The sequence below is a fragment of the Anabrus simplex genome, chromosome 1, assembly GCF_040414725.1.
Source record: "Anabrus simplex isolate iqAnaSimp1 chromosome 1, ASM4041472v1, whole genome shotgun sequence".
Lineage (NCBI taxonomy): Eukaryota > Metazoa > Arthropoda > Insecta > Orthoptera > Tettigoniidae > Anabrus > Anabrus simplex.
The window spans coordinates 288419498-288446296 of record NC_090265.1 but is presented as its reverse complement, the minus strand read 5'-3'; the positions used below and the strand labels follow the sequence as shown (position 1 = coordinate 288446296).

The window sequence follows — 26799 nt, the reverse complement described above, 5'->3', positions numbered from 1 at the left end:
TCTTTAACCCCTGCCAAAGACTCGCGCAACTCTTCCGTAGTTAATTCGGGATTGGGTACAGGTAAATCACGGGACTGTTTCAATAGGCTAGTGTCATTTCTGACATTGCCTGTAGAATACATTTTGCAGATCCTAAGTTCATAGATTAGTTCCGACTTTCTCAAGTGGAAAGGATTAGGAACAGCATGAGCCATCCTGACGGGTAGAAACAAAATTTCAAAGCTTTTTACGAATTTCAAACTTTACCCTGTTTTTGATTAGGTACGATCACCGTTCAGTTTTCCTTCGTCCGCAACCACGCGATTGCTCGGCTACCAGTATGTAACCAGTACTGGGCGATTACACAGATACACAATTAAAAGGGAGGAAAATAAATCAAATTGCACGGTTCCTTAAACCCTACACAAGCATTAAACATCAAATGAACTGTGCCTAATACACCACAAACAAAATCAGGACAAGAGCAGAAAAATCAGCGTTGATGTCTCATTTTCAAATATTATTTTCAAAATGAAAATTTACAAGGTGAATTCTGCACAAAATTCATCTATCCAACAATCCGGTCACATAATTTACGAAAACAAGATTAGATGTTGTTTGACAAGAGCGTTGCTTTTAAGCCAAATAGTTAACCAAAACATTTCAGTATAACCTAAGTTCTACAATAATACCAATATAATGGTCCGTTATTGGACATTCTACAATACATTCTACAATACGATACAGAAGGTAGCAAGACACACCAAATACAATTACAAATTAGAATGAAAGGAAAACACGCTTTCTAAAACATCTGTGAAACATAATTGAGTGGAGAGTCTGGGTGGGTTTAGGGCAAACTCCTATATGAAAATGCAAGCGAACATTAAATATAACTTAAATCACGAGTGCTTACCGCGAGGTGGCCCATCTTGGGAGCGAGGAGTTGCCGAAGGCGTCTAACTTCAGACAGACGGGAGGACGACAGACAGACCACAAAAAGCTGCCTCGCTCCCTTTAAAAGGGGAGCGCTGGCCTTGGAGCGATTACAGAGTGACCAATCAGAACGCAGGAGTTTGCCTATTGACACCCAATTCACCAATCACAACTCTCTGTCCGGTCGTGATGTTCATACAATCGTCTCGAACATATACAGACACAGATTGCGAACCTTCCATTTTCCAGAATATGTAAGGACATATTTCTAGAATCCACAACTGACAAAGGGCAACACATCCTGTTCCAGAAGTCCGCGACACAACCTTTCTGGACTGTTCCAGCTATTACAGAAAATCATTTGCAATCTAGTAGTTACAAAGTGGACAAAGTGAATAAAAATAAAACATACCACAAAAATATTTTACACCATACAGGTGAGGTAGTGAAATGGAATATGAATAAAATATTCTACATTCTACAACATTCCACATCACACAGTTGAGCATTCTTTAAAGAGATTTACAAATATAACACTCCACAACAACTTTCCTCATCATAGAAATTCTACCCAGGTCTCAGTATTAATTCCTATTGCAATTCCTTTCATTGTAAGTCTCATTCAGATTCGAAAGTTTGACAAACATTTTTCGTGTGCTTTATACACATATATCATAAACTTACTGCCGAATGACCTAGTCTTTATGTTCTTACTCCTGGAACAAATGGTGCATCTTGACTTGCCACTGGGACCTGGCTCTGCTTGTGAACCATCACTTAGTTCAATCTTCACTCGCTCGGCTGCTTTCTGGCGGATATGCCTAGGTATTTCGGGTTTCAGTGCTCTTTTTGTGAGTTCATCTTCAACAAGTTTGAAACCAATTTCTACCAGAAATTTACAACGCTTCATCTTCTTATCTGGCATGTTACAATTGTAAATTACATTGCTATTTATTCTCGCAATATCCAGAACTCTGAAAAAGATCACCAATGGCCAACGTTTACATTTTCTTGCCATGGTGTAGGAGGTGCTTAACTCGTCAACGACTTCCACACCATACTTGATGAGGTTGTAAAAGGTAGTTGTATTCGGTTTGTTGTGACCACCTGTAGACAAATGTATGCTATCATCCTCCAAGTGCATTGTTGACAACATTAGCACAGCCTTATTTTTCTTTGGGGCATAAGACACAAGTGTGATATTTTGCCGGAACCCAAAGTGAGGAATTAGGTGTTCTTTTCTGCGCAACAAATTCCTTCGGCACTTCTCTTCTAGGGAATGACAAAGCTACACATAGTAAGAATACAATAGGTCTGATATCAACAGTGACACATAACAATGCGCATACAACCTCATTAATTAGTAGTGGTAATATCACTTACCCACAAAAAATGCACAACAACGTACAACAATGTGAAATTATTAAGGGCGTTATTTTTTGGTGAAATAAAACTGTTGATTTCGGTGTTAAAACTAACGCTATTTCGGTAGGTATTTTGTGAAATAAATTGTCATACCGATCGATGTTTCTTTTGAAATCCTCCTTATCGTATGGGCTGAATCTAATTTTGTGATAAGGGTTTTTAAAGAGAACTCTTATAATATAAGCTTGTTATACAAAATGTTATAGAAACAAATATATAAATCACTGATACCTCGAAATAAAGTTAGGCGATCTGCCCTGTAATATGAATTACAGTTACATTTTTTTTTACATGTTCAATTACTTATCTCCAAAGTACAAACTAAGCATTGTTTCAATATTATCAGCATGCAGAGTTGTACGACAGTCAGAAAGTATCTTTGTGTAAGCAGAGAAGCCCCTCTCTCTGTCCACATTAGACGTCGGATACCATAATGCTTGCAAACACTTGGAGGCAAATTCACTTTGGTCTTCTATCAAGCCTCCTAAGACTACAGTAATGAGGTCTTCTTTCTTCTCCTCCCCCAGATGAGCTTTTGCAAAGCCATATAGCCCTGGAAGAAACTGTTCGTGGATATGCTAGCAAGAATAGGAATGCTCTTCACACTGTCCATGAGAGTAGAGTTCACTTTATTGCTGAGCCCATTCGAAAGATAAAATAATGCTGCAGTGGCTTGAAATATTCTTCTAGCTGGATCCTGTTCAAACCTTTTTTTTGCAGCTTTTCTGTGCATTTTTTCACCAGATTCTTGATTTTTCTCTCCTATCTTTTCTTTCTCCTGAAAGCTGGTTCAGGGCAACAGTAGTCTCTTTATCTAAAGCTAACTTTCTGATTAAATAAAATCCTCCAATTATAATGTCTAGTTTAGGGGTGAGTTTGTGGGCAGTTGGATAGTGTGTTCCTTCTAACACTGTTACAAACTGAGATACAGAGGTCCAATGTTCCTTATTGCAGGTAGCTTCACACAATATAGCCTTCTGTTCATTGCTGGTTAGATCCTTGAAATATTTTACAGCGTCACTGACATCATCTGACTCTTTAAAGTACTCAACCAGATCCCAGAGATATTCTTGTAAATAGACAGCTGAATCGAGCCAGGATCCCCAGTGGGTTAATACGGGCATCAGGAAAAGTTTGACAGTCTTCTCACCGCGACGGTATTTCTCCCGAAGGAATTTCAAATACCTGTGCTTGCGCTTCCAGGTATTTTTTAATGCTTTCATAGTCATACTTACGCACTTATTCAGACTGGTGAAGTAGCTGGGCACAAGCTTGGTTATGATATCTAGTTTGTGGGCCCAACACTGCACGTGAACTAAGTCATCTGAACTTAAACCTTTGAGAGTATGCACACACTTTGTCATATAAGGGGCACTGTCAGAGGATATGCTGACAACATCTTTGTAGTCTACAGAGTACTTCACAATTGCATTGTTTATAGATTGACAACACTCTTGCGAATCAACATTCTGCAAAATTTTCACTGAAGTAACGTACAACTTATATCTATAGGAAGTATACAGAACAGAATTATGAAAACTGCTTCCCCTTTCCGATTGGTAGTTTCATTGCAGTGAATTATCAGTTTTCTGTTTCTCACAGCTTCTTTCACTTCCTCTTCATATTCTGCTTTAACAAATGGAATGTAATTTTGGCGGCAAGTATTTGCCTGTGGAAGATCACCAGCACCTGTAGAAAAAAAAAAGCATAGAAATGAATACAGGAATACTATTAATACTATAATACCAGTAACTTGCTAATGTTTTGGTTTTACGTGCACTGACAACTTTTACGATTTTCAGAGTTACCGAGTTGCCAAAATTTTGTCCCGCGGAAGTTCTCTTACATGTCGGTAAATATATCGACATGGATCCGTCATAGTTGAGCACCTTCATATAGCCCGGCCGGGTTTGAGTAGCTCAGACGGTTAAGGCACTGGCTTTCTGAACCCAAGTTGGCAGGTTCGATCCTGGCTCAGTCCGGTGTTATTTGAAAATGCACATATACGTCATCCCCGTGTCAGTAGATTTACTGATACGTAAAAGAACTCCTGCAGGACAACATTCCGACATCTCCGCGTCTCCGAAAACCATAACAGTAGTAGTCAGTGGGACGTAAAAACATTATTACTACTCAACCCGATGATTTATTTACAATAGGCCTACCAATACGGTCATATTTTACAATAAAGACAGAATTATTTATCTTTCCTTTTATATACTTGTTCATCCACTCCCTCATGCCAGGGTTATCCAATTTCTCATGAGGAATGTTAACTTGCATGAATGCTTTTGTTGTGTCTATCACAAATTGTTCTCTATAACTTTTCAACTTCTTTGTGATGTGTAGAGTATCGCTGATTGTTATTTGCGCTTAGAATTATGTTCACTTCCTTCATTCTTCTTCGTGTTATACATTTCTGATTCCCTGCAGTGTTTATCGGGCGTGTCCTTTCGTTCCCACTTAATACGAACATTACAGTATTTACACATTAGTATTCTTTTTGCAGCATCAAATACATAGGACCCCTCACTCTTGTACTCCTCGGCCCTCAAAAAAACTGTTGTAACTTTAGTTTTCAGCATTTTAATAATTAAATGCTGGGCATTTGCCGGTTAAGTTTCATGAGTAGCAAACTCACACTGCCAAAGAATATAACGCGCACTGTTTTATCGAAGACAGGTCTTGCTACATGATCGCTGTTGCTGTAATCGATAACAGATATCGATTTTTATCGATTGTCTTACAGATCGCGGAACTGAATACACGTACTTCCGATACACAGTGCGCTTCGATTTGCGTGTAGAGAATATACAGCGCTATCAAGCAACTGCACTGAAAGCATTTAAACGTTTCTGGTGATCTTTTTCAATAATATTTCGCATTTTTTGTACCAAATGGGGTATATTTCGTGATTATTCGCTCAATTTGTGCAATAAATAAGATTTTGTGATATTTTGCGAACTCGTTTTACTAAAACACAGAGAACATATGTGACATATGTCGACAGTGAGCATGGACGGCTAGGGTAAAAGACATGCTCAATAAAGGAACTTTTCTTTGTATTTTAAGCTCATATGAATGTAATAATTAATCATTTAGTAAATATTAGTCACACAGTTGTTGAATAAGCACAAAACATTACAAAATGTGATTCAAAACAAAAATGAGGAACAGTTTTGTCTCAATTTAGAATGCACACTATTTCAAAATAAAACGATAATATTCGTATGATTGTAGTCCTTGTTATACACACAATACCAAATTTTAAGCAAGTATGATCTCTCTGAAAATAGCACAAAAGGAAAACTACAAGTAGAACTTCAAAATACTTTAGTCTGTGTTTCGAGGCTATTGCCATCCAGTCTGGTTTAGCGTGAGTGAAATGCCTCGCAGCAAAGGACGTGGCAGCCAATGTTACATTTTTTGCACTGTTTTCTGGAAGCTTTACCACACTGAGCACACTGCATGTGCTTCTCTCTTGTTTCGAGGTAATGGAATACCCCATCGAAATGCACTTCTGGCAACACTCGTGAAGATACTTTCGTACTCAGTCTTCCTGCGTTAGGACATGTAGCGGCACAAGATCAGATATATGCTGTAACGATGTACCGTGTGAAGTAACTAATCTCATTTTGTTCCGTATTGATACAATAAGTAAAATTCTTTCAAGAATAAAATTACTGTGTCCACCTATTCAATGCAATTATATTTTGTAGTGATTAAATCCTACATGAATTATAAAGACTAGTTAGGAACATGTTTTGCCCTAATCTTGGGCATATTCAGCCTAAATACTAATCTTAAGGTTAAGTCTTAAAGACGACAATAATATTATTGTTACAAAGGCAGATAAAGGAGGTTCCACGGTCCTCTTAGACAAACAGTTTTACACTAAAAAAACAGAAGAATTTTTTAATGATACAAGTTATTCGATAGTTAACAAAGACCCACTGTAAGAATTCAGCGAAATTTAAAAACTTTAATAAAAAGTTCTAATTTTTTTTCGATGAATAAGAGCAACAAAGAGAGAACATCATATATAGGTAAGAAAGAGGATATGAAAAAATTTTGCGCGTATCGCTATTACAAAAATATATGGCCTGTAGAAATTATGTACACAAAAATGTTCCACAAACGGTAACGTGGGGGTCCACAGGTACCCCAGTCACTTTAGCTAGCTGTTTACTTCCAAGACGGAGAACACTCGAGACACATGCAGTAACGTGTAAAGCGAACATGTGAATGAAGGTAGACAAAGCATTAGCAGTTCAGCCAACTAAACATAAACGCAGTAGTTCGAGAACTGACCGCGGGGGTCTAGCAGCACATGAACTCCATTATCCGTACCGCCAGAGCTTTGCCGAAGATTCATAAGAAGGACACCCCAATGCGTCCAATTATAAATTGTAGGAATAGCCCTAACTATAAAGTATCGAAATTCATTCATATGTTTTTAAGAAAGCATTATGTTTTCAACAACAAATCCCCCTTAAGAAATTCAGTTAATTTCTGCAAAATATTGAAGAAATTGGAACTGCAACCCAACCATATTTTGTTTTTACGATGTCACAAACATATTTCCAAGCATTCCTACTAAAGAAACCATTAAAATTATCCATGACAACATCAATAAACACAGCAGCCTTAGTAAGATGGAAATTGAAGAATTCATGAAGATATTGAATTTTGTTCTAAACAATAATTACTTCTCCTTTAATGGTAAATATTATCAGCAGAAAGACCTAGCTATGGGAGACCCTCTTTCCGGCATTCTAGCAGATATTTACATGGATTCGATAGAACATACACAAATTATTTCACAAATAAAGGGTATTTGTTTGTGGCTAAGATTTGTTGACAATACTTTCGTGATCATCAGTAAGGACATTACTGACAGCGACGATATATTAGTTTTACTAAACGAAATAGATCCTAACATCAAATTTACCAAAGAAGATGAGGTTAATAATTCTTTACATTTTTTAGATTTAACAGTTACATGCTTGAATAATACTTTTGAATTTCATATTTTTAGGAAACCTACTCATTAACCCATAACTATTAAAGATTCATCCTTGCATCGTAAGACCCAAAAACTAGCTGCCTATCATTGTCTAATATATAGGGCACTAAAAATTCCTCTTTCACCAAAAAGTTTAGAAATAGAGCTGAAGTACATAAGACAGTTAGCTCAGCTCAATGGCTTTAAAATAAATATAATCAATCGGTTAATTAATAAGATCAAAATTAGGCTATCTTCCAATCTAGTCCCAGAGAAATCAAAGAAAAATGGCTACACCATATTTATGTATAACAGCCCGGCTATCCATCAGATCACTAATGTTTTAAAAAAAACAGTGTCAACATAGCCTTCAGGACAGTAAATAATAACCAGAACATATTCCTCAACCACTACAGGGTCAATAATAATAACAATGTTTACTCAAGATCTGGTGTTTATAGGTTAAAATGTACAGAATGTGGCTTCACGTATTTAGGTCAAACAGGGAGGAGCTTTTACACAAGGTATCTGGAACATTACAATGCTTCCAAGCATAACAAGTATTCGGCCATGAGCCAGCATATGAGTGAAACAGTCCATAAATTCACCTCAATAGAGAAAGATTTGACGATCGTTAGAAGCCTAGGTAAGGGGAAGTTATTGAGCGAGATGGAAAATTTGTACATTTATTTGGAGCAAACTTATAATAAAAATAATACTCTCAACGACATCATTGACAACAAAAATCCATTATATGAGGCAACTCCGAGGTTAATCCAGGCCGTAAATCAGATTAAAGTTCCCAGTATGTTTAATTCACAGCACGCATGCACTCCAATTGCCACGCCTAATGATGGGCCCGCCCAATCCAATTCGAGTAACGCCTCTCTAGCAACAACACAGACGCACAAATTGAAACTCGCTCCCCCTTCACCTCTGTGCTCCACCCCTCCATTACCGCATCAATATTTCACTAGAAGTAACAAGGTTAGTCGTTCCAACATAACCGGAACAAGTGGTTCTAGTTAACATCTGACAGGACAAGTAAGTTCGTCCACTTTTATGGGGTAAAAACTTTCACTTTACAGTTATTATATTGGGCTCTACCATTCATCATTCTAAATTCCTTTTTTCTCTTGTTCAGTTACAGACAACTCATAATTCCTCCCAAGGCTGAACAATGCACCGACGGGAACGTTAATCGACAAGAATGGCACAATATTCCAAAAATTTTTATCAGATGAGCACTAATGAATGATATCAACAATATATTTCCAACATACATGTTTTAACCTATAAACAATTACTGTCCAACCAGGCTTCTTTCTAAAGGAATATTCAAACCCAACATGATCGGCTTTATACCACAGTTCTGGTTTTGTAACAATATTTTTATGACATAGGTGACCATAACGGAAATTCTAAGTTCCCATGGAGTGAATTAGATAATTTTTTTTTTTTTTCCACCAATAGAGCATATAAAAAATCTGATCAAAAATTAGATGTTGGCTTTTCAGGCGTTTGCTCTAACGCTGGTTAATAGAGCAAACGCCTGAAAAGCCAACATGTAATAGGTGACCATAACCACCTTTGAACGAACCAGTTGTAAAACCTTCAACCTAATGTTCTTCCATACTGTTGGAGAAACCCCAATTCACGCTGTGATCAATCTCTAGTCAATATGAACACATTTGCATAAACTTTCATCCATACAGTAGGAGAAATCTAATTTACACTTTGGACATTGTCTAGTCATTGTAAAATAAAATAAAATAATTTAGTTGCTTCCTTGTTCACAAATTCTGGCTTTTAATTAATGTACATATTGTAAACTATGTAAATATAACCTAAAGCACAACTTTTGTAAAAAAAATTTTTAGCATAAGACCATTGTATTTAGTTCCAATGTTTATTAGATTTAAGACTTGACCTTAAGATTAGTATTAGGCTGAAGATGCCCAAAATTAGGGTGAAACATGTTCCTAACTAGTGTTTATAATTCATGTAGGGTTTAATCACTACAAAATATAATTGTATTGAATAGGTGGACACGGTAATTTTATTCTTGAAAGAATTTTACGTATCATGTGAAGCCGAGAAGGTCTAAATTTTCCTCTTTGCCCTTTGGGGTCAAACGGTAAAGTTCACTTATTTTTGTACACACTAGTTCAGCACCAGCCCGGAGTTGATTACCAGTGAATCTGTTTATATATCCACATGACTCATCATCATCGCTATCCCCCTCACTATGGAAAGTATGTTCAGGTGGTTCTGTGTATATATTAGCATCTAGGATGTCTTGTGATTCCTCCAGGATGCTTATGATCTGCTCGACGATCAATCTCAAAAGAATAAATTAAAATTCTATATCAGTACTGAGACAATCCCATTTGCGCCCACTGTGAACATATGTCGACGTGAAACTTTTGTGCTCTGCTAGACAAAAGCAACTATAAATCAGCCATAAATGTTTTCAAAATCTGTTAAAGGCATGTTTCGTTATTACGTTGAACACAACAGTCCGATCTTACTTTCACTGTAACAATATTATAAGAAAATATTACTCACGGGACGGAAGAGTCATCCTCTTGAGTGTATACGGAATGATATTTCATACGCAGCCACGCGATAAGGCGCAAAACCCAGTGTTCCTTGTTTTCGTGCTGTGCAGTAAGTATCAAACAATGAACTGTGAACAATGCACCTGAAAAATATTCTTCTGGTTTACAGATATAAGGTCGACAATATTCAGATATTAATGTCGACATATGTCGACAGTAGGCACATATGGGTTAATGTATTTTTCATTTTGTTTCAGGTCTGCTTTAATGACGAGTCCACATCCAAAATTTTGGCAAATCTCAGTTTGTTCAATGATGTCCTGGTGAAAATCACCACCCCGATTATGTTGTGCAGACTGTGAAACATCCCACCAAAGTCACGGTGTGGTCTGTTGTAAGTGGGAAATGCACTGGACATCTGTACATGGTTGAGGGAACAATATAGCAAGACCAGTATGAGGGGGTGTTGAGGAGGAGGCTCCTACCTCACATAAAAGGAACCATTTGTGTTCATGCAAGACGGAGCTCCATGCCACACAGTGCGATTAGTAAAAAACCTTTTTGCAGCAAGAAAACGACCCTTTGTTACCTTGACCAGGAAATTTGTCTGATTTGAACCCAGTAGAAAATGTTTGGGAACTGGTGAAAAGGAAAGTGGCAAAGGAGACAATCACCACAAAAAGTTGTCTCATTGAAAAGATTATTCAAGTCTGGTACCATCACCCACAGATGCAGGACACTAGATGAGCTTTTGTATTAACAGTATGTCAAGTCGAATTGCAGCATTGATAACAGCAAAAGGCAGCTTGACAAACGTTTGAGATGTTTGGCTTAGGTCTGCTTATTAACCCTTTCGTTCCCAGACATTTTGGCAGAGTATGTGCAAGAAATCCCAGCCCTTTTCTTGCTTTATTGTAGTATTTTACCATCATATGCATATTTCACTTATTTATTGTCCAAATTGAATAATTGTTTTTATGGTCTTTTTTGTAAATACATACTCTAAAATATACTAAATGCAAAAAGTAAATAGTCATGCAAAAATGATATATAATTTTCCAAAATCTACTGTCCAAATCGGAATTTTTTTTCTCTTCACATTTCTTCAAACATTTCAAATAAATAAAAATTGCTGCCCTCCAACCATCCATATCACTTAAAAGAACATTTAAATATGAACTATACCACTAAATTTCAGAAGTTTATTTGAAAAAAATAACATAGTTATTGAAGATAAAACATAAACCAGCAATTTGTATTTCTCGGCACAGAAATTTCATATGTTTAAAAAAAAAGAAAACCCGTAAAAATGTCACTGTTCATGAAAATAGCATATTAACTTTTAAAAATTACACTTTACTGTGTACAGTTGATATATTTACAGTATATATATACAAACATATATGTGCTAATAACTTTTAACATTTGTGCAGAGATTAGCATAAAGGGTGCAATCCCTTTTTGCACTTTGAGCATATAAACGTAGATTTTTTTTTTTTCTTTTTTCTTTTGCCTCCAGATTTGGTGCTAGCTGCACTACATACACAGCAGTTTCTTTCCTTTTTGGGAGGCAAGTTTTCAAAAAACTCTTTCTCTACAGCATGCCTGCTGGCATCAGCACAGTTTACTTCCCTCCAACCACATAGTCAGCTGGCGCACAAGGTCAATGCCTTCTAGATTTCGCTCGCTTTTTTCGGCACTGTATACTAAACTAAAGTTTAAGTAGTTGATATGAGTAGAACATTTCTTCCCGATTAATTTGATGTATGTTACGCATATATTTGAGAGCATATTATATATTTTTTAAATTATTTACGAAACTTCTATATATATACGGACGTTGGGATTTCTTGTACATACCGCCGCTGGGAGCACAAGGGTTAAACATTTTTTTAAAACAATATTAATATTAAAACAGTGTGGTTTATCTGTTATTAATAATCTGTAATGTTTGAAAAATTAAATCCCTTCATTTAGACAGATCAAAATAATCTTAGTACCTTTTTATACCTCCTCAACTCGTATTATGTTAAAAATTCAAGGTGCATCTCATAATGTGACCAGGGACTATAGTGTTCCCTTGCATATGGTTACAACAAATCCTGTCCTGTCAAACTAAACTACTATGTATGGAATGTACTACTGATCATCTGCGAGATATCTTTAGATCTTTTTTGACAGTCCAGTAAGCAAGTTAGCTGAAGATAAGAAACAAACTTCTTTTAGGGCTTAGGTATAGTTAATTTGATCCGATATGTTTTATAATAATGGTATTTGTCTAATGACAACTCCTAACAATCTTAACAGACTCTGGAGTGTCAAAATTTTGTCCTGGATGAGTTGTTCGATTTGATCACTGTTGACCTCATCTAGGATCAGATTCACTATCTTGGGAACTGACTATGCCATGAAGATTGGTCTATGTTTTGTTTTGGAGTGTTTCATATTGTGGAGTAAACTAATTTTAGCTGTTATATGCTCATTTTAGAAAAGCCTGCTACTCGAGTTCCAGCTCCAGGCCGTGGTAATGATGGAGCTAGGCCTAGAAGAGCAGTAGGGGCACGCCATGCTAGGCCACGCACAAGGTTTACAGGTAATTATCCCATGCAGTCTTATTCAATCAATCAATACTGATCTGCATGTAGGGCAGTCGCCCAGGTGGCAGATTCCCTATCTGTTGTTTTCTTAGCCTTTTCTTAAATGATTTCAATGAGATTGGAGATTTATTGAATATCTCCCTTGGTAAGTTATTCCAGTCCCTAACTCCCCTTCCTATAAATGAATATTTGCCCCAAATTGTCTTCTTGAATTCCAACTTTACCTTCATATTTTGATCTTTCCTACTTTTAAAGATGCCACACAAACTTATTCATCTACTAATGTGATTCCACGCCATCTCTCATTCTTAGAAGGGACATGTTTCACTCATATAAAGAGCATCTTCAGCCTTAATTTTTAATCTTAAAATGATGTTCCCGAACAGTCGTAAACATATTAAAAAGATTATAGTCAAAATTAAAATTAGAGTAGTCTAAAAACCAAATTACATTAAATCTAAAAAACAACATTGAAACACTTCTAAAAACATAACATAAACAATTAAAATGATCACAATGTCAGCTTAACATAGGAACATCATTTTAAGATTAAAAAATTAGGCTGAAGATTCTCTTTACATCGAAACATGTCCCTTAGAAGAATTAATTGTATTGCCCCCTTATTTCCTGGCTAAACTCAGCCACTGAGCGAGCGATCCCAAGGTGGAACGTTCGTTCATGGCTTTTCAATTTTCTAGAGGCATTTAAGGGAAAAGGATAGACGACCATCACAAAGAATAATTTTAAAACATTTCTGATATTTATTCACATAAACACCTTTTAAAACAAAATATTCTTCATGTGTTTTAAATTTATTAAGATTTCTTTGTATCCTGTCTTTTAGTAGTGAATTTACATAAATCAAAATGATCTTCATCGACGTAGACAACGGTTAGGCTCTGAAAGAAAAATAATATAACCTAGATTAGGTCTTTACTGCCTTTAAAAATTAAAATATGGACTGAGCCTCCTATAACTCAAATTAGTATTTACAAACTCAGCTGGCAGTTATCTCATTTATTATTACGGAAGCAAAGTTGAGCTGAACGATTCCACTTATCCATTAAAGATTTAACACGTGGTCATTTTTAACTAATGATCAGTTACATCACTTTCAAGGTAGATAACACTCACTTATGAAATCAGTAGAAATCCTACTATTGAATATGAGTCAACTTCATAGTCACAGGTGATTAATTATTATCATCATTATCATTGAATTTTCTGATAACATTTATCTTTGATAATCACACGATCGTGTTCAGAGAATCGACGTATTCCATTTGATAAATTCTCAATTTAATCATGACTCACTTGCTAAATAAATAAATTATTTAATTATTATTATTATCTGTTACCTCCTTGGCTTACAAGTTAACTATGTCATCTGTAGGCATTTAATTTCTATCTGCACAACATTTAAATTCTTTGAAAATCAATTAGAAATCAATTGAAAATTAATTATAAATCACATGCGAATCAATTGAAGATTCGTTAATAAATCAGTTATAAATCATGTGCGTGTGCTGATTTTTAACTAAATGATCTTTCGACTAAATCAGCTTTAAAAGAAAATAATTCAAATCTAGTCTTACTTGGACTTAATCTCAACAAATTTTCCCTTAAAGTACACTTCAATTAAATCAACACTGAGGCAAACCGACGCTGGAATTATCTGAGTCGTCATGGTGAACGCATGACCGGATTGGAGCACAAGGTAAAAATGAACACTTGAAAATATCTCTAACTACTTCATTCACTCATCTCATTCACACAAGGGTAACACAAATTTTATGTACATTATTTACATACGAATCCTGACTTAATTAGTTATTCCATTATTTTTAAACATGGTCGGGTCAGTAAGATCAAGTAGATGAACTTATGTCAATTAGCATAATCAGCTTAATTAGTGACCAGTGATCAAATTGGGGTTATCACTTTCATTGAAACGCTCATTTAAGAACGACGACGATCCATCTAAATCCCAGAAAATTATTCGAAGATTCCAGTAGAATGAAATAATCATCACCATCACATGGGTTATCAGGTCGCAAATACAGAGTTCATGAGCCTCAGTTAATTTATTATTATTCCCTACACTCATGAAATGCATTCAACATGTGCTCAACATTTATTACAACTCACTGTGTTCCAGCGACACCAGTAAGAAATTATTCAAATTATATCCCTCAGGATCACCAATATTCCAGGCACAGTTAATTAACAGAGCACATCAAATATCATATTCGAGAATATCTAATTCAATTTATGGCTCACGACCATTAATTTACCTTATTAACCCGGTCTCATACTTAAAATTATTATTATTATTATTATTAATAATGATTATTAAGTCTATCAGTCCTCTTGAAATTGTCATGAAAATGGATGACACGATCCTAAAGAGTTGTAAGCAAAGCATGCATGACACTCAAATCGACACTACTTCTCAAATTTAGGTACAATTCTATATCACAATATTTCAAATATCACACGTAAATCGGGTAAAGTTTATCGCGAGGTCAATTATTTTTACACATATAAATCCTGCACTTGAGAAACCATTCAAAAGATCAACTACAGAAACTACTCTAATAGAGTTCAAAAATTTCAGTCACACAGGTAACTCATCTACCTTTAAGAATGAGAAATGGAAATAAATCAAACTATAGCAACTATAGACTACAATCTAGCGAAGAAAGATCACCTAGTTATTACATAGATGAGAAAGATGTTATACAATAAATGGGTACTCAAATGTTAGCTGGTATTCGACTCCTGGCTGAGGTCCCATTCATTTCGGCATTTCCCTCTCGTTCACAGTCTCCGTGCCAGAATCGCCTTACATATTTAGCCGCTCATGGAGACACAGCAGTTGACGTCCCACGATGAAATTGTGGTGATTCTTGAAGAAAGAAGATTCATCTTGAAGTGTCGACGATCCGTTGAGCTGAGTCTTCGCCACATGCACGTAGGGTTAAGCTGTAACTGACACAACAGGCATTAAAATATGCACACACCAGTCAAAATGTTCACTAATCGCGTGGAGAAATAAACTTAACTTAAATCCTCTAAATTTCCAGTACCACTCAGTGAAGTTTTACTTTGAATTATTACAGTCTCAAATAGCTTAGAAGATTATCGTCTGTAGGATTTAATTAAGCTCCACGTGGTTCGGCGTTACATCAGGACAGCGCAGAGCAGAATAAGTAAGTAAGAGAGTGATTTAATGTGCGCACGAAGTTTTATACCTTTTGGCTCGGGGGTGTGTCGTTTTCCAAGACGGCCATTGGTTCACCAGTGTCTCTTTTAATTGGCTACGACTATTCTAGAAATTTGTAGATTGCTGGCCTGCTGGTCAGCGCGCGCGTGCTGTAGCCTCGGGGAACCTGATCGTCACGTGATTTCCCCTTCACTCGATCGCAGAATAGATCAATACTTGCTCCTCCTGAACCGGTGAAAATCAGCCTGACACACTAATATGGCTCGCTGAATGACAAATCCAGCTCTTGGCAAACAATAAAATTTTTCAATGCCGGCCTGTAGCAAATAGTCAAATTATGACCAAATTTGACAGGATCTGTATGACAGTGTAAACACCAATAAAGGTGATTTGTATTGAATAGGTGGACAAGAAATACTTATTATAATTGCTGTGAACATCCCAGCCCAAACTTTGCAACATTTTTGTAACGCTACTCTTTTGTCGGAAATCACCCAGAACAAATCTCAACAATGGTCTGCCTCAAGGGTCGGTTCTATCTCCTACTCTCTTCAACTTATACATCCATGACCTGCCTGAAACACCTGTCCTGAATTCTGATCCTGAATAGAGCCCTTAGCCTGCAATCTCCTTCCCCTTAGAAGATTAGACCACCTGTCTTCTACAATTAGCCCCTTTCCTTGCCATCCCTCTTTTACACCTTCTGTAACCTGTACATTGTTTGAGGGAGTCCTACCTTCCTTCCTGTCTTCTGTGAGAATCCTAATTATCTCCCTCAAACTCTCCAACTCCTCCCTCATACCCCTCATTGCCTCGCCACACCCACAGTTCCTACACTTGCACTCTTTAGTCATTTTTTACGGGAAAAATGTAGAGAAGAGGAAAAAACGTGTTTTCTGCACAAAAAAAAAAATGAACAGAAAGAAATATTGTCTAGGATAGTACTCAAAGATCATACGGCAATAAGTGAATTAGTATACTTCTACGCTACAGTACTACTTAGTCGTACTCTATTTTAATCCTACAACACTCGAACAGATAAAAACTGGTGTTTATTTATCATATCTATGCAGTCAAAGCAATTTACCAAGTTTGAAAGAACAAGAAGAAAACACAATATATTTACATCATTAACCACCTATCAACTCTGACAGTTCATATATACACATTGAGTGGGAGTGATGTACATTTCACTAAATTTGAATGTCCAAACCCGCCACCCACTTCACTGCTTCGGGTGTTGCTGAGTTGAGGTCTTCCATGGTGCCAGTGAAAGCACGGAGTGGACATTCCAGCGCTACATGTTTAATTGTTTGGCGGACCTCCCCACAGTCTCAGTATTGAGAAACTGACCAGTACCAGGTGTGTAAAGTAGATGCTGTTATACCTACTCCACATCTCATGCGATTTAGTCTACTCCAGGTGCAACGTGGCAGATCGAAGTCTGCCAGTTTTGTGGATGGGTTATTAATATCCACTATTGCCCAAGGTGGGGATAAAGACCACTCTGTTGACCATTTAGAGGTGGGGTTGAAGTCGCTGTATGTTATCTTCATGGCAGTCTTCCAAGCAGGCTGGCGAGACTTAAGGCGTGTGCCTTCATCTTCATGAACAGTTAGATGTTCATTCTTCAGCATTCTGGTCCATAGCTGAAAAATGGCCTTCTGTCTCCTGATATGTGGAGGTAGTATATTGCTGAGTAGTGTAACACGAAGTGTACCAGTTATGATCCACATGGTTTGGCGAATTTGAAAAAAACTAGCTGTGTGTGAGCACTGTTAAACCAGACACCAGAGCAGTATTCTGCTGCAGAATAGACCAAGGCCAAAGATGTTGTCCGTAATGTGTTTCCATCCGCTGCCCAAGAAGTTCCAGCCAGTCGTTGGAGAACGTTATTACAACTTTTTAGGTTGTTGGCAGTTTTCTGCAGATGATTTTTGTACGTAAGAGACCTATCCAATGTTACTCCTAAGTAACTGAGATTGGCACAATATTGTAGTTCATGGTCCTTGAAGAATACCCTTGGATGGTAGTTTGCTTCTTCGTTGTTAAGATGGAATGTAGATGTCACTGTTTTCTGTGGGTTGGAATGAAGATACCATCTTTGATTGTCGTCATCCAACAGTTCAAGGTCTCGGTTAAGAACTATTTCAGCTTCTGCAAAGTTGGGTTGTTGAATTGTAAGGCAAATATCGTCCGCATATATGAAATTTCGGGACACTGTTTCAGGCAGGTCATGGATGTATAAGTTGAAGAGAGTAGGAGATAGAACCGACCCTTGAGGCAGACCATTGTTGACTTTGAGGAATTTGCTTCTGTTGTGTTCTGAGTGAACTGCTGTTCATTACTGAATACTGAAAGGTATACACAAGAATTACACAATTCTATACTGCAGTTAAGCCTATCCTAATTACAACAACAGAATTTTAGTAAGAAAGTTTCTACAGATACCTCTACTATACTACACAAATATTTTCAATAATAAAATAAGCATGCTACTTTCTAATAAGATATTACTCGTATACTACTGTACAGTACACTACAGTAATTTTAAACTACGTTCAGACGTATCCTAATTACAATACCGGTACCATAGGTCACTACTAAGCACAAACAGAAATTATAATTGCAAGTTTGAAATTTGCATGAAGTACTGTACTCAAAGATTACCAACAAAGCTAAACCAACAAAGCTAAATGCTTAGACAGATTATTATTAGTACTGTGCTCTAATAGATACACATGAATATAGCAGGCAAGACACGTTACTATCTAAATACAGTGAAACTCTGTTAAGAAGTTTTTCAAGGGGCCACCAAAAAAAAAAAAACTTCTTAAGCAGGAAACTTCTTAAAAGGGGTAACGCCCGAAAACTTATTCTGTACTTTGACATACATGTGAAACACACAGCCAACAGATTTCCTTGTTTAAGAACAATACCGAAATAGGCTGATATATAAGAGCTGCTAAAAGAAAGCCACAATATAAATACAGTATTAGATTATCATGACATGTATTTTTAGAGATAAAGTAAAATACTGTAATTGAACATACTGTATTATAAAAATTCTTGATAGGAGAAAGGAACATATTATATAAAACGTTGCACAAGAGATAAAAGAAATACTAAGAACATTAAAACGGTAGATGGTGACCGTACATTATGTAAATTCCATACTGCATTAGACATTAAATACATTTCCAAACACAAAAATCTAGGCTCCTACTTGGAAAAGAAATTGTCCAGGGTTGACTGTTTTTAGGTTTTTACTGCTTTCTTGAACTATAAACCACCGAGCTGGATAGCTGCAGTCGCTTAAGTGCGGCCAATATTCAGTATTCGAGAGATAGTGGGTTCGAACCCCACTGTCGGCAGCCCTGAAGATGGTTTTCCATGGTTTCCCATTTTCCCACAAGGCTGTACCTTAATTAAGGCCACGGCCGCTTCCTTCCTATTCCTAGCCCTTTCCTGTCCCATCGTCGCCGTAAGACCTATCTGTGTCGGTGCGACGTAAAGCAACTTGCAAATAAAAAAACAAAAAAATAAAAAAAAACTATAAACCTCCCACATTCTCTTCCATGTGTTCTGAGGCACACTGACTGAACCTTCCATAAACCACCTCAGTTTTCATTGGCAACTTATTCTTAGAGATTCTTAGAACCTATACATAGGCCTATATCGCCCCTGCATTCCTACTAGTTGTCACGGCCATGGGCGTAGTTTCTGGCTGTTTTGCAAGTACCGCATGGACAAGCAGATATTGAGTTTATTTTCCTGCTTTAATCCTCTTCATGCTAAAGGTAATGAAAAGAAAAGCACGTTCGAAGTTGCAGAAATTAGTGCATGCGAAAGTATTGGGGTATTATGTGCGAGTGATAAAGGCGCAGTAGCAACACTAGCACATCTAAACGTAAACAGTTTCTTTCCCCGCGAGAATTTTATTTCATGTCTCCTCATCCTTGTGCTACGTTCTAATAATGCGATGTAATAATTACGAGTGACACGATAATACAATGTTTAGCTCGTATAAAGGTAAAAATAAAAATAACTCAATTTTACACCAACACGTGGTATCGCAATGCCTCTGAGTGCATGTATCAGGCCCTCTCTCACCAACACCCAGCTGGTTGTCAACATTCATTCAACTTCGTAGACAATCGGGATCTTTCGGCCGGCTGTTTGGCGGCATGATACGTATCAGCTGGCAAGTCGGCTGCATTCATTCTCTTTGGTCGGCTGTTTGCTGCATAGAGTCAGGATGTTTCTTTGTTTCGTAATAGTTTATTCACGTAACTAATAATGGACACGGAAAATCTTATCAGTTTAGTTCCAAAACGTAATTTCCTCTACGACAAGACCCATAACCATTATTGTAACAACAACGTAAGAGAGAATGTCTGGAAGGAAATAAGCAAGGGAATGTAAACCAAACAGGTTAGAATATTCAATTTTGTGGTAGATTAGGCCTATATGGTACTTTATTTCGCAATTATTGTTGACCTTATTTCAAATCATATTATCATGTTGGGAGTCCATATACAGTACGGTATGTCAGTACGATAATTGACATGGCTTGGAATGTACAGTATTTACCGTGAACAATTTTGTAAGTGGCATTCCCTACGGTTGTCGTTCATGTATTCCTAACAAACAGTACGGTAATGCATAAGAAGCTGCTGTGTTGTGGACAAGTACATTTTTCGGTTTTTAATTAATGTTGATGCCACCTCGATTAATGACTTCACCCTGTCGTGGCACGCGACTTACTGCATTAATGTTTTATCCAACCGTCCATTGCGTGCTTTGTGTTTCCCGCATAGAATCCCATTTGATTCTATTCTGCTTGATGTAAACGGTGAAGTGGAAATTACGACTGATGAGTTCGATTCGATTCCACAAGGTGTGAGTGAGCTTCTGGTGGTGGTGTTGTCACAGCGTGACGTCATATGGCCTTGACAAGCCCGGAGAGGCTTGATGACAGGCACAAACGGTCTAACACAGGGTTCAGTTTCCACGGGGACTGGAGGGTTCTAATCATGAGCTGCTTTGAGCGGACGTTTTCTATCTCAAGGGGATCTAAAATTTGAACTGTTTAACCGGGAAGTATATTTACAACAGAACACTTTAAGCAGGATAAATATACATATATCTTAATGCAACCGATCAAGGGACCAAGAATATCACACTTCTTAGGCGGGAAAACTTCTTATGCAGGAACTTCTTAACTGATTTTCACTGTATACTGTATCTACAATTCTCAACTGAAATGTGGTTATATGATTTTTACCGCTGGTGGATTACGATTATTTTCCTTGCTATGCGGGACGGAGAATATAAGTGTCCTTAAATGCCGAAAAATAAGAGGTTGTCTACAATAATTTCTGTCAAAACTACGCCGGGGGCTTGAACTGCAATATTATTGGGATAGGCCCTATAGGAATTTGATTACAGTGGAACCTCGATTCTCCGTTCTTGGAGGAACCACGGGGAAAACCGTACAAAACAGGAAAACAGAAAATCCGGTAATTAATGAACCATCAACAATTTGGCTAAACATTGCAAAAATGAAATATGTATACTTATAATCTTACAAACACCCCTAAACCAAACCAAACAACAGCCCCAGTGGGCCTTCCGCCTACCATGCGACCGCTGCTCGGTCCGAAGGCCTGCAGATTACGAGGTGATGCATGGTCAGTGTGACGAATCCTCTTGGCCGTTATTCCTGGCTCTCTAGACCGGGTTCGCCATCTCACCATTAAACAGCTCCTCAATTAAAGGTAATCGTGTAATGAGTGAACCTGGACCTAGCCCTCATATCCAGGTAAAAATGCCTGACCTGGCCGGGAATCGAACCCGGACCCTCCGGGTCAGAGGCAGGCAAGTTAGATCACGGGGCTGGCTTCAAACATTAATTACCGGTACGAGACTTAAAAATCTCGGAACTTTACATTCACTTTTATTGGGAAAACTTCGATCAGCCGAACTCTTCAAAAAATCTAATACCCGTAACGCCAAGCCAAACAACAATTGGGAACATGCATCATTTTCAAAAATATTTTTTTTGAAAAGTACTCCAATGAAATAGTACGTAAACGTATTACATTGTGGTATGTTGCCTTGTTTTCTACCACTAAAAAAATATTTAATAGTGCCTTTCCGCAAGGCGAGTGAAACGGCCTCTGACGTAAGCGGCGCGCTGTGACGTCACGATCCAGTACCGCATGGAGCTCTACCAGCCGTTGTGCATCAGCCGTTGCTAAAAGCCGATTGTTTATTATTGATGATCGCGAATAACTTAGAAATGACGGAAGAAAGGTTCAAAACAGCACAGTCAGACAATCTATCATGTGTAAATGTCATCATTCTTGAAAAATAGTGACTTTTGTGGCCGCAGAAATTCACGGATAACAAGCAAGTTTGTAAGTGGTGTCTTTTATATACGTGCAATGTACTGTAACCCATAGTATTAGGATAACAACGAACCTGGATAGATATCACATCACTTTCAACATTTCCTTCTAGACTGACTCCCCTATTAAAGAATAACATTACATTTTCGGGCTTTCAGCATTAGTAAAGCAAGAAATCGGATTTCAGCACTAACAAACATATAGGTAGAATTATAGTACTAGTCCGCTTCTGTGGTGTAGTGGTTAATGTGTGCCACTCCCGGAGGCCCGGTTTCGATTCCCGGTTCTGCCATGAAAGTTGAAAATAAATAGTACGAGGGCTGGAACGGGGTCTACTCAGCCTCGGGAGGTCAACCCAGTAGAAGGGTTTCGAATCCCACCTCAGCCATCCTCGAAGTGGTTTTTCGTATTTTCCTACTTCTCCTCCAGGCACCTAAGGCCACGGCCGTTTCCTTCCCTCTTCCTTGTCTATCCCTTCCGATCCTCCCATCCTCCAACAAGGCCCCTGTTGAGCATAACAGGTGAGGCCGCCTGGGTGAGGTAATGGCCCTCCTCACCAGTTTCATCACCATACTCAAAGTCTCACGTTCCAGGACACTGCCCTTGAAGTGGTAGAGGTGAAATCCCTCGCTGAGTCCGAGAGAAAACCAACTCTGAAGGATAAACTGATTAAGAAAGAAAGAAAGAAGGAAAGAAAGAAAGAAAGATCATAGTACTATAGGGCTATAATCTATCATTCCCAAAAAAAATGTATATATTTATGGTTGGGACTGGCCTACCCACTTCCGGGGCCCATGAAAGAGAATTAAATATCTTTGTGGAGGGAAAAAGTTAAACATGATAAAGATAAATATGACTTCATCTAGTTTTCACAAGTCGAGCCGAGTGGTTCAGACTGTTGAGGTGCTGCCCTTCTGACCCCAACTTGGAAGGTTCGATCCTGGTTCAGTCCGGTGGTAGTTGAAGGTGCTCAAATACGTCAGCCTCGTGTCGGTAGATTTACTGGCACGTAAAATAACTCCTGCAGGACTAAATTACTGCACATCGGCGTCTCCGAAAATCGTAGAAGTAGTTAGCGGGGCGTGAAGCCAATAACATTAATTACATTTGGCTTTTAACAAGCTGAGCATATCAGGAAAGAAAAGTGTCCTGGTGACATTTTAGTCGCTCAATACAGGAATGTCTTTGGGTGCTGTGACTTTTATTTTTTTGCTTTACGTCACACCGTCACATATAGGTCTTATGGCGACGATGGGACAGGAAAGGACTAGGAATGGGAACAAAGCGGCCGTGGCCTTAGGTACAGCCTCAGCATCGAGCTCACAGCTGCGCGCTCCTAACCGCACGGGCAACTCGCGCGGTATTTTTACCCTTCGGTTTATTGACTTGGCTTGTATAACCTAAAACTTAGGATAAGTTGGATAATATTTTAAACACCTACATCACTATTTTCATCTGTGTGCAATTATGTTATTTATTTCATTAATATTATGATAATTATTATAATTGAGCATTATTAACTTATAAGACCCCAACAGACAAGCATTGGTTTTGTGTAGAGTTATACATTTGTTAAATTCACGTTGTTTCCTTTCATGATGTACACGCTATTCTTTGTTACATTATAGAGTATTTAGATATAGCCTAAATTTCTTTACCAATTAAGCTCTTCAATAAAGACATACATAACTGTCCCATGCCAAGATATATTGGTAGAATTAGAGCTGTCAAAATGGTTCATAACCCCTTTGATTTATTATCTTGACATGAATCACCCAAAACATAGGTTAGGTTTGGAGAATACTTTAATAATCAGCATTATTTAATGCACTGTTTATTACTTTCATATTCCAAGATGTAATTGAAGCATTTAAATAAAGCATCATACATTAAAATTTAAAGTATTACCACTAGAACAGCTGACATGGAAAAGTGATTTGAAAATTCAAACAAATTCATCTTACGTTAAAATCTTCAAAAAAATAAACTGTAGACTTTTCCGATATATCACCAGCATTTCTCCAGCTCGCCAAAATCCATTTCTCCCTAGTTTTAGCGTCTTTGGAACGTTTATAAACAATTTGTTTGGTATGCTATTGCACATTGGAACTCTACACCATTTATAAGTTTTCTGCCTCACTGTCTGCGCAGGATTCATTTTAAGTCTAAAATATACCACTCAGATTATTATCCAATGTATAGACCTCGAATTTAACCATACTAGACACTAACGTAAAGTAGAAATACGCGAAGTGTATCCTGCTTCTCACAGCACACTGTGTGTTACTTCGTCTGCTAATTCAGTCAACCTGTACGATGACGTCAGGCCAATGAGATCGCGTACTTGCGTGACGTGACATTTTCGTAGATTTTTATCATGTTTCGAGTTATTATTTGTACATTCTGATCACATTTTTGAATTCTGCATGCAATTTTGAATCAGATTAGCATATTTTTAATTAAAACCCCGGATCATGCATGTTCCCTATTGACCACAAGTAGTTTTTAATTCTCTCATCTAATAAAGTAAAGAACATTTGATACAAAAACGCCCAACATGATAGTGAAATCCCCTTTTTTTTAATCATCCATTGTAATTTGGTCACCGGTATACTGTTTGTAGTCAGCAATGGTAGTCAGTTTATGGAAATCTTGTACCGTGTAAATTAGGCCTACATAGACTTTTAAAGGTTACGTTGGAACTCGAGAATATGGTTTCGAATGTAAGTATCAATCCTCAAGTTCTCGAATGCATTATACCGGTCAGGACGAATAGAAATTCAGTTCTGCTCATCACTAATCACAATCAGATTGGAAAGAGAAAAAATATCATGAACACTTCCGAAATTACGGTTATTCGCGACCTTGACTTTGCTGGAAAGCGCGCTAGCCATGCAGGTCAGTACTACTGTGAAATAATACTAAGTTTTTAAATGTAACTTGCAAAAATAAAACCTGCAGTTTTTATCTTATTTTAACACAAAACACGAAATTCCCAATCTTATATTAGGACTAAAACAGTAATATGTAAGGTGCAACATCTGTTCTGGTCTCGATAACATAATCGTACCGGTACGGTATACAATAATATTAAAATACAAAATTTGTGTTAATACTTACGAAGGAGCCGTTTCGATTCCTGCCTGGAAGCTCAGTGACTATACCGTTCCCTGAGGGAAGTGCGGAAAACCTGTTCGGCGATACACTCGAAAAAAGAAAAAAAAAAATAAGCATGTACCGGTAACCCTGGGCATAATGTAGATGTTTTGCAAGTGCGGACATTTGACGAAACTCATTCCATCTTCAAGTAGAGCTGCCGAAATACGCTCTGTCTCCTTCCAATTGTGGTGGACACACACTGCTTTATGATTTCCAAGGATTCTCTAAACAATACCACCCGAATGCGATGCTAAGATAGTCCCTTATGCAAGTTCACCGCCGATCGCTTTTCCAGTACGGTACAGTACTTCCTCAAATTACCGCAATGACAGGATGTTACCCGGTAACACCAAAATCCGTAAGTATGTTGTAGTCATCCTTTTGTGAGATACAGTTTCTTGTAAAACGCATGATCGAGGATTTAGCGTTGATGGGACTGAAATTTCTGGATGGTTGATCGGGGAAATCATTTCTTCGAGGAACGGATAATGCAGGATTTTGACAGCGTGATTTAATTAGGATGCTGGCGGGACCACTAATTTGAATGAATAATACGGGAAAACATAGTTTTCGGGAACGTATAATCGAGGTTCTACTGTATTAACTTTTACTCGATGTATGAACGAATGTGCAAAGTACAGTACAAAGTATGGAATAAAGTAATCAGTAATCAGCTGATTTTGTATTTTTTTACACAACTACCATGTGCATGTAGCCTCTACTCTTATTTATTCTAGTAGTACGGTTTTGAACTGATATCAATAAATCAATCATGAATGATGTGCATTTAGGGCTGTCATCCAGGTGGCAGATTCCCTGTCAGTTGTTTACCTAGCTTTTTCTTAAACATTTTCAAAGGACTTTGAAATGTATCAAACATTTCCCTTGATAAATTATTTCAGTCCCTTACTCCTCGTTCTATAAATGAATATTTGCCCCAATTTGTCCTCTTGAATTCCAATTTTATCTTCATATGATCTTTCCAACTTTTATAAATATAAATGCATACCGTATTTACGCGAATAATACCCGCATATTTTAAAAAAATTTTTTTTTAATTGGGGTGCGGGTTTTATTTGAGTCAATGTTGGCTTTTTTTTCCCCTTCTTTTTTATTCTTTTCAAAATCAGCCTTCCTAAAGTTAGGGTGCAGGGATTATTCGCGTAAATACGGTAATTGGTGTGTAAGTCACATTCACTAAAACAAAATTAGACTACTTAAGTGTCACTTGCAGGAATTCTGTAGTCATGCATTAGGATATTGCACCTCTTCATGATTAGATTGTTAATAAAATCCCTTCAAAGCAGTATCCTAGTAAATTCTGAAATTTGCAGATTCTATGGCATCAATTTTTAGCACATAAAATGTAAACAATACTCTAAGCATGAAAAAAATATGAAGTACCATATTGGTCCGAATATAAGATATGCTCGCAAATACGACTATCCTGAATTTTTGCGAGATATTTACAAGAAAAATTAAATAATGAATGTAATTA

At 37.4% G+C, this 26799-nt stretch overlaps 1 protein-coding gene across 1 annotated transcript in view; it reads left to right on the top strand.

Annotated features, from left to right (window-relative positions):
- The window catches only part of Ddrgk1 (DDRGK domain containing 1), a 157991-nt gene that overhangs the window by 55856 nt on the left and 75336 nt on the right, over positions 1-26799 (top strand). The window contains exon 2 of the mRNA XM_067142387.2: positions 12395-12499. Coding sequence (XP_066998488.1) covers positions 12395-12499 — 105 coding nt within the window. The remainder of the gene's footprint in view (positions 1-12394; positions 12500-26799) is intronic.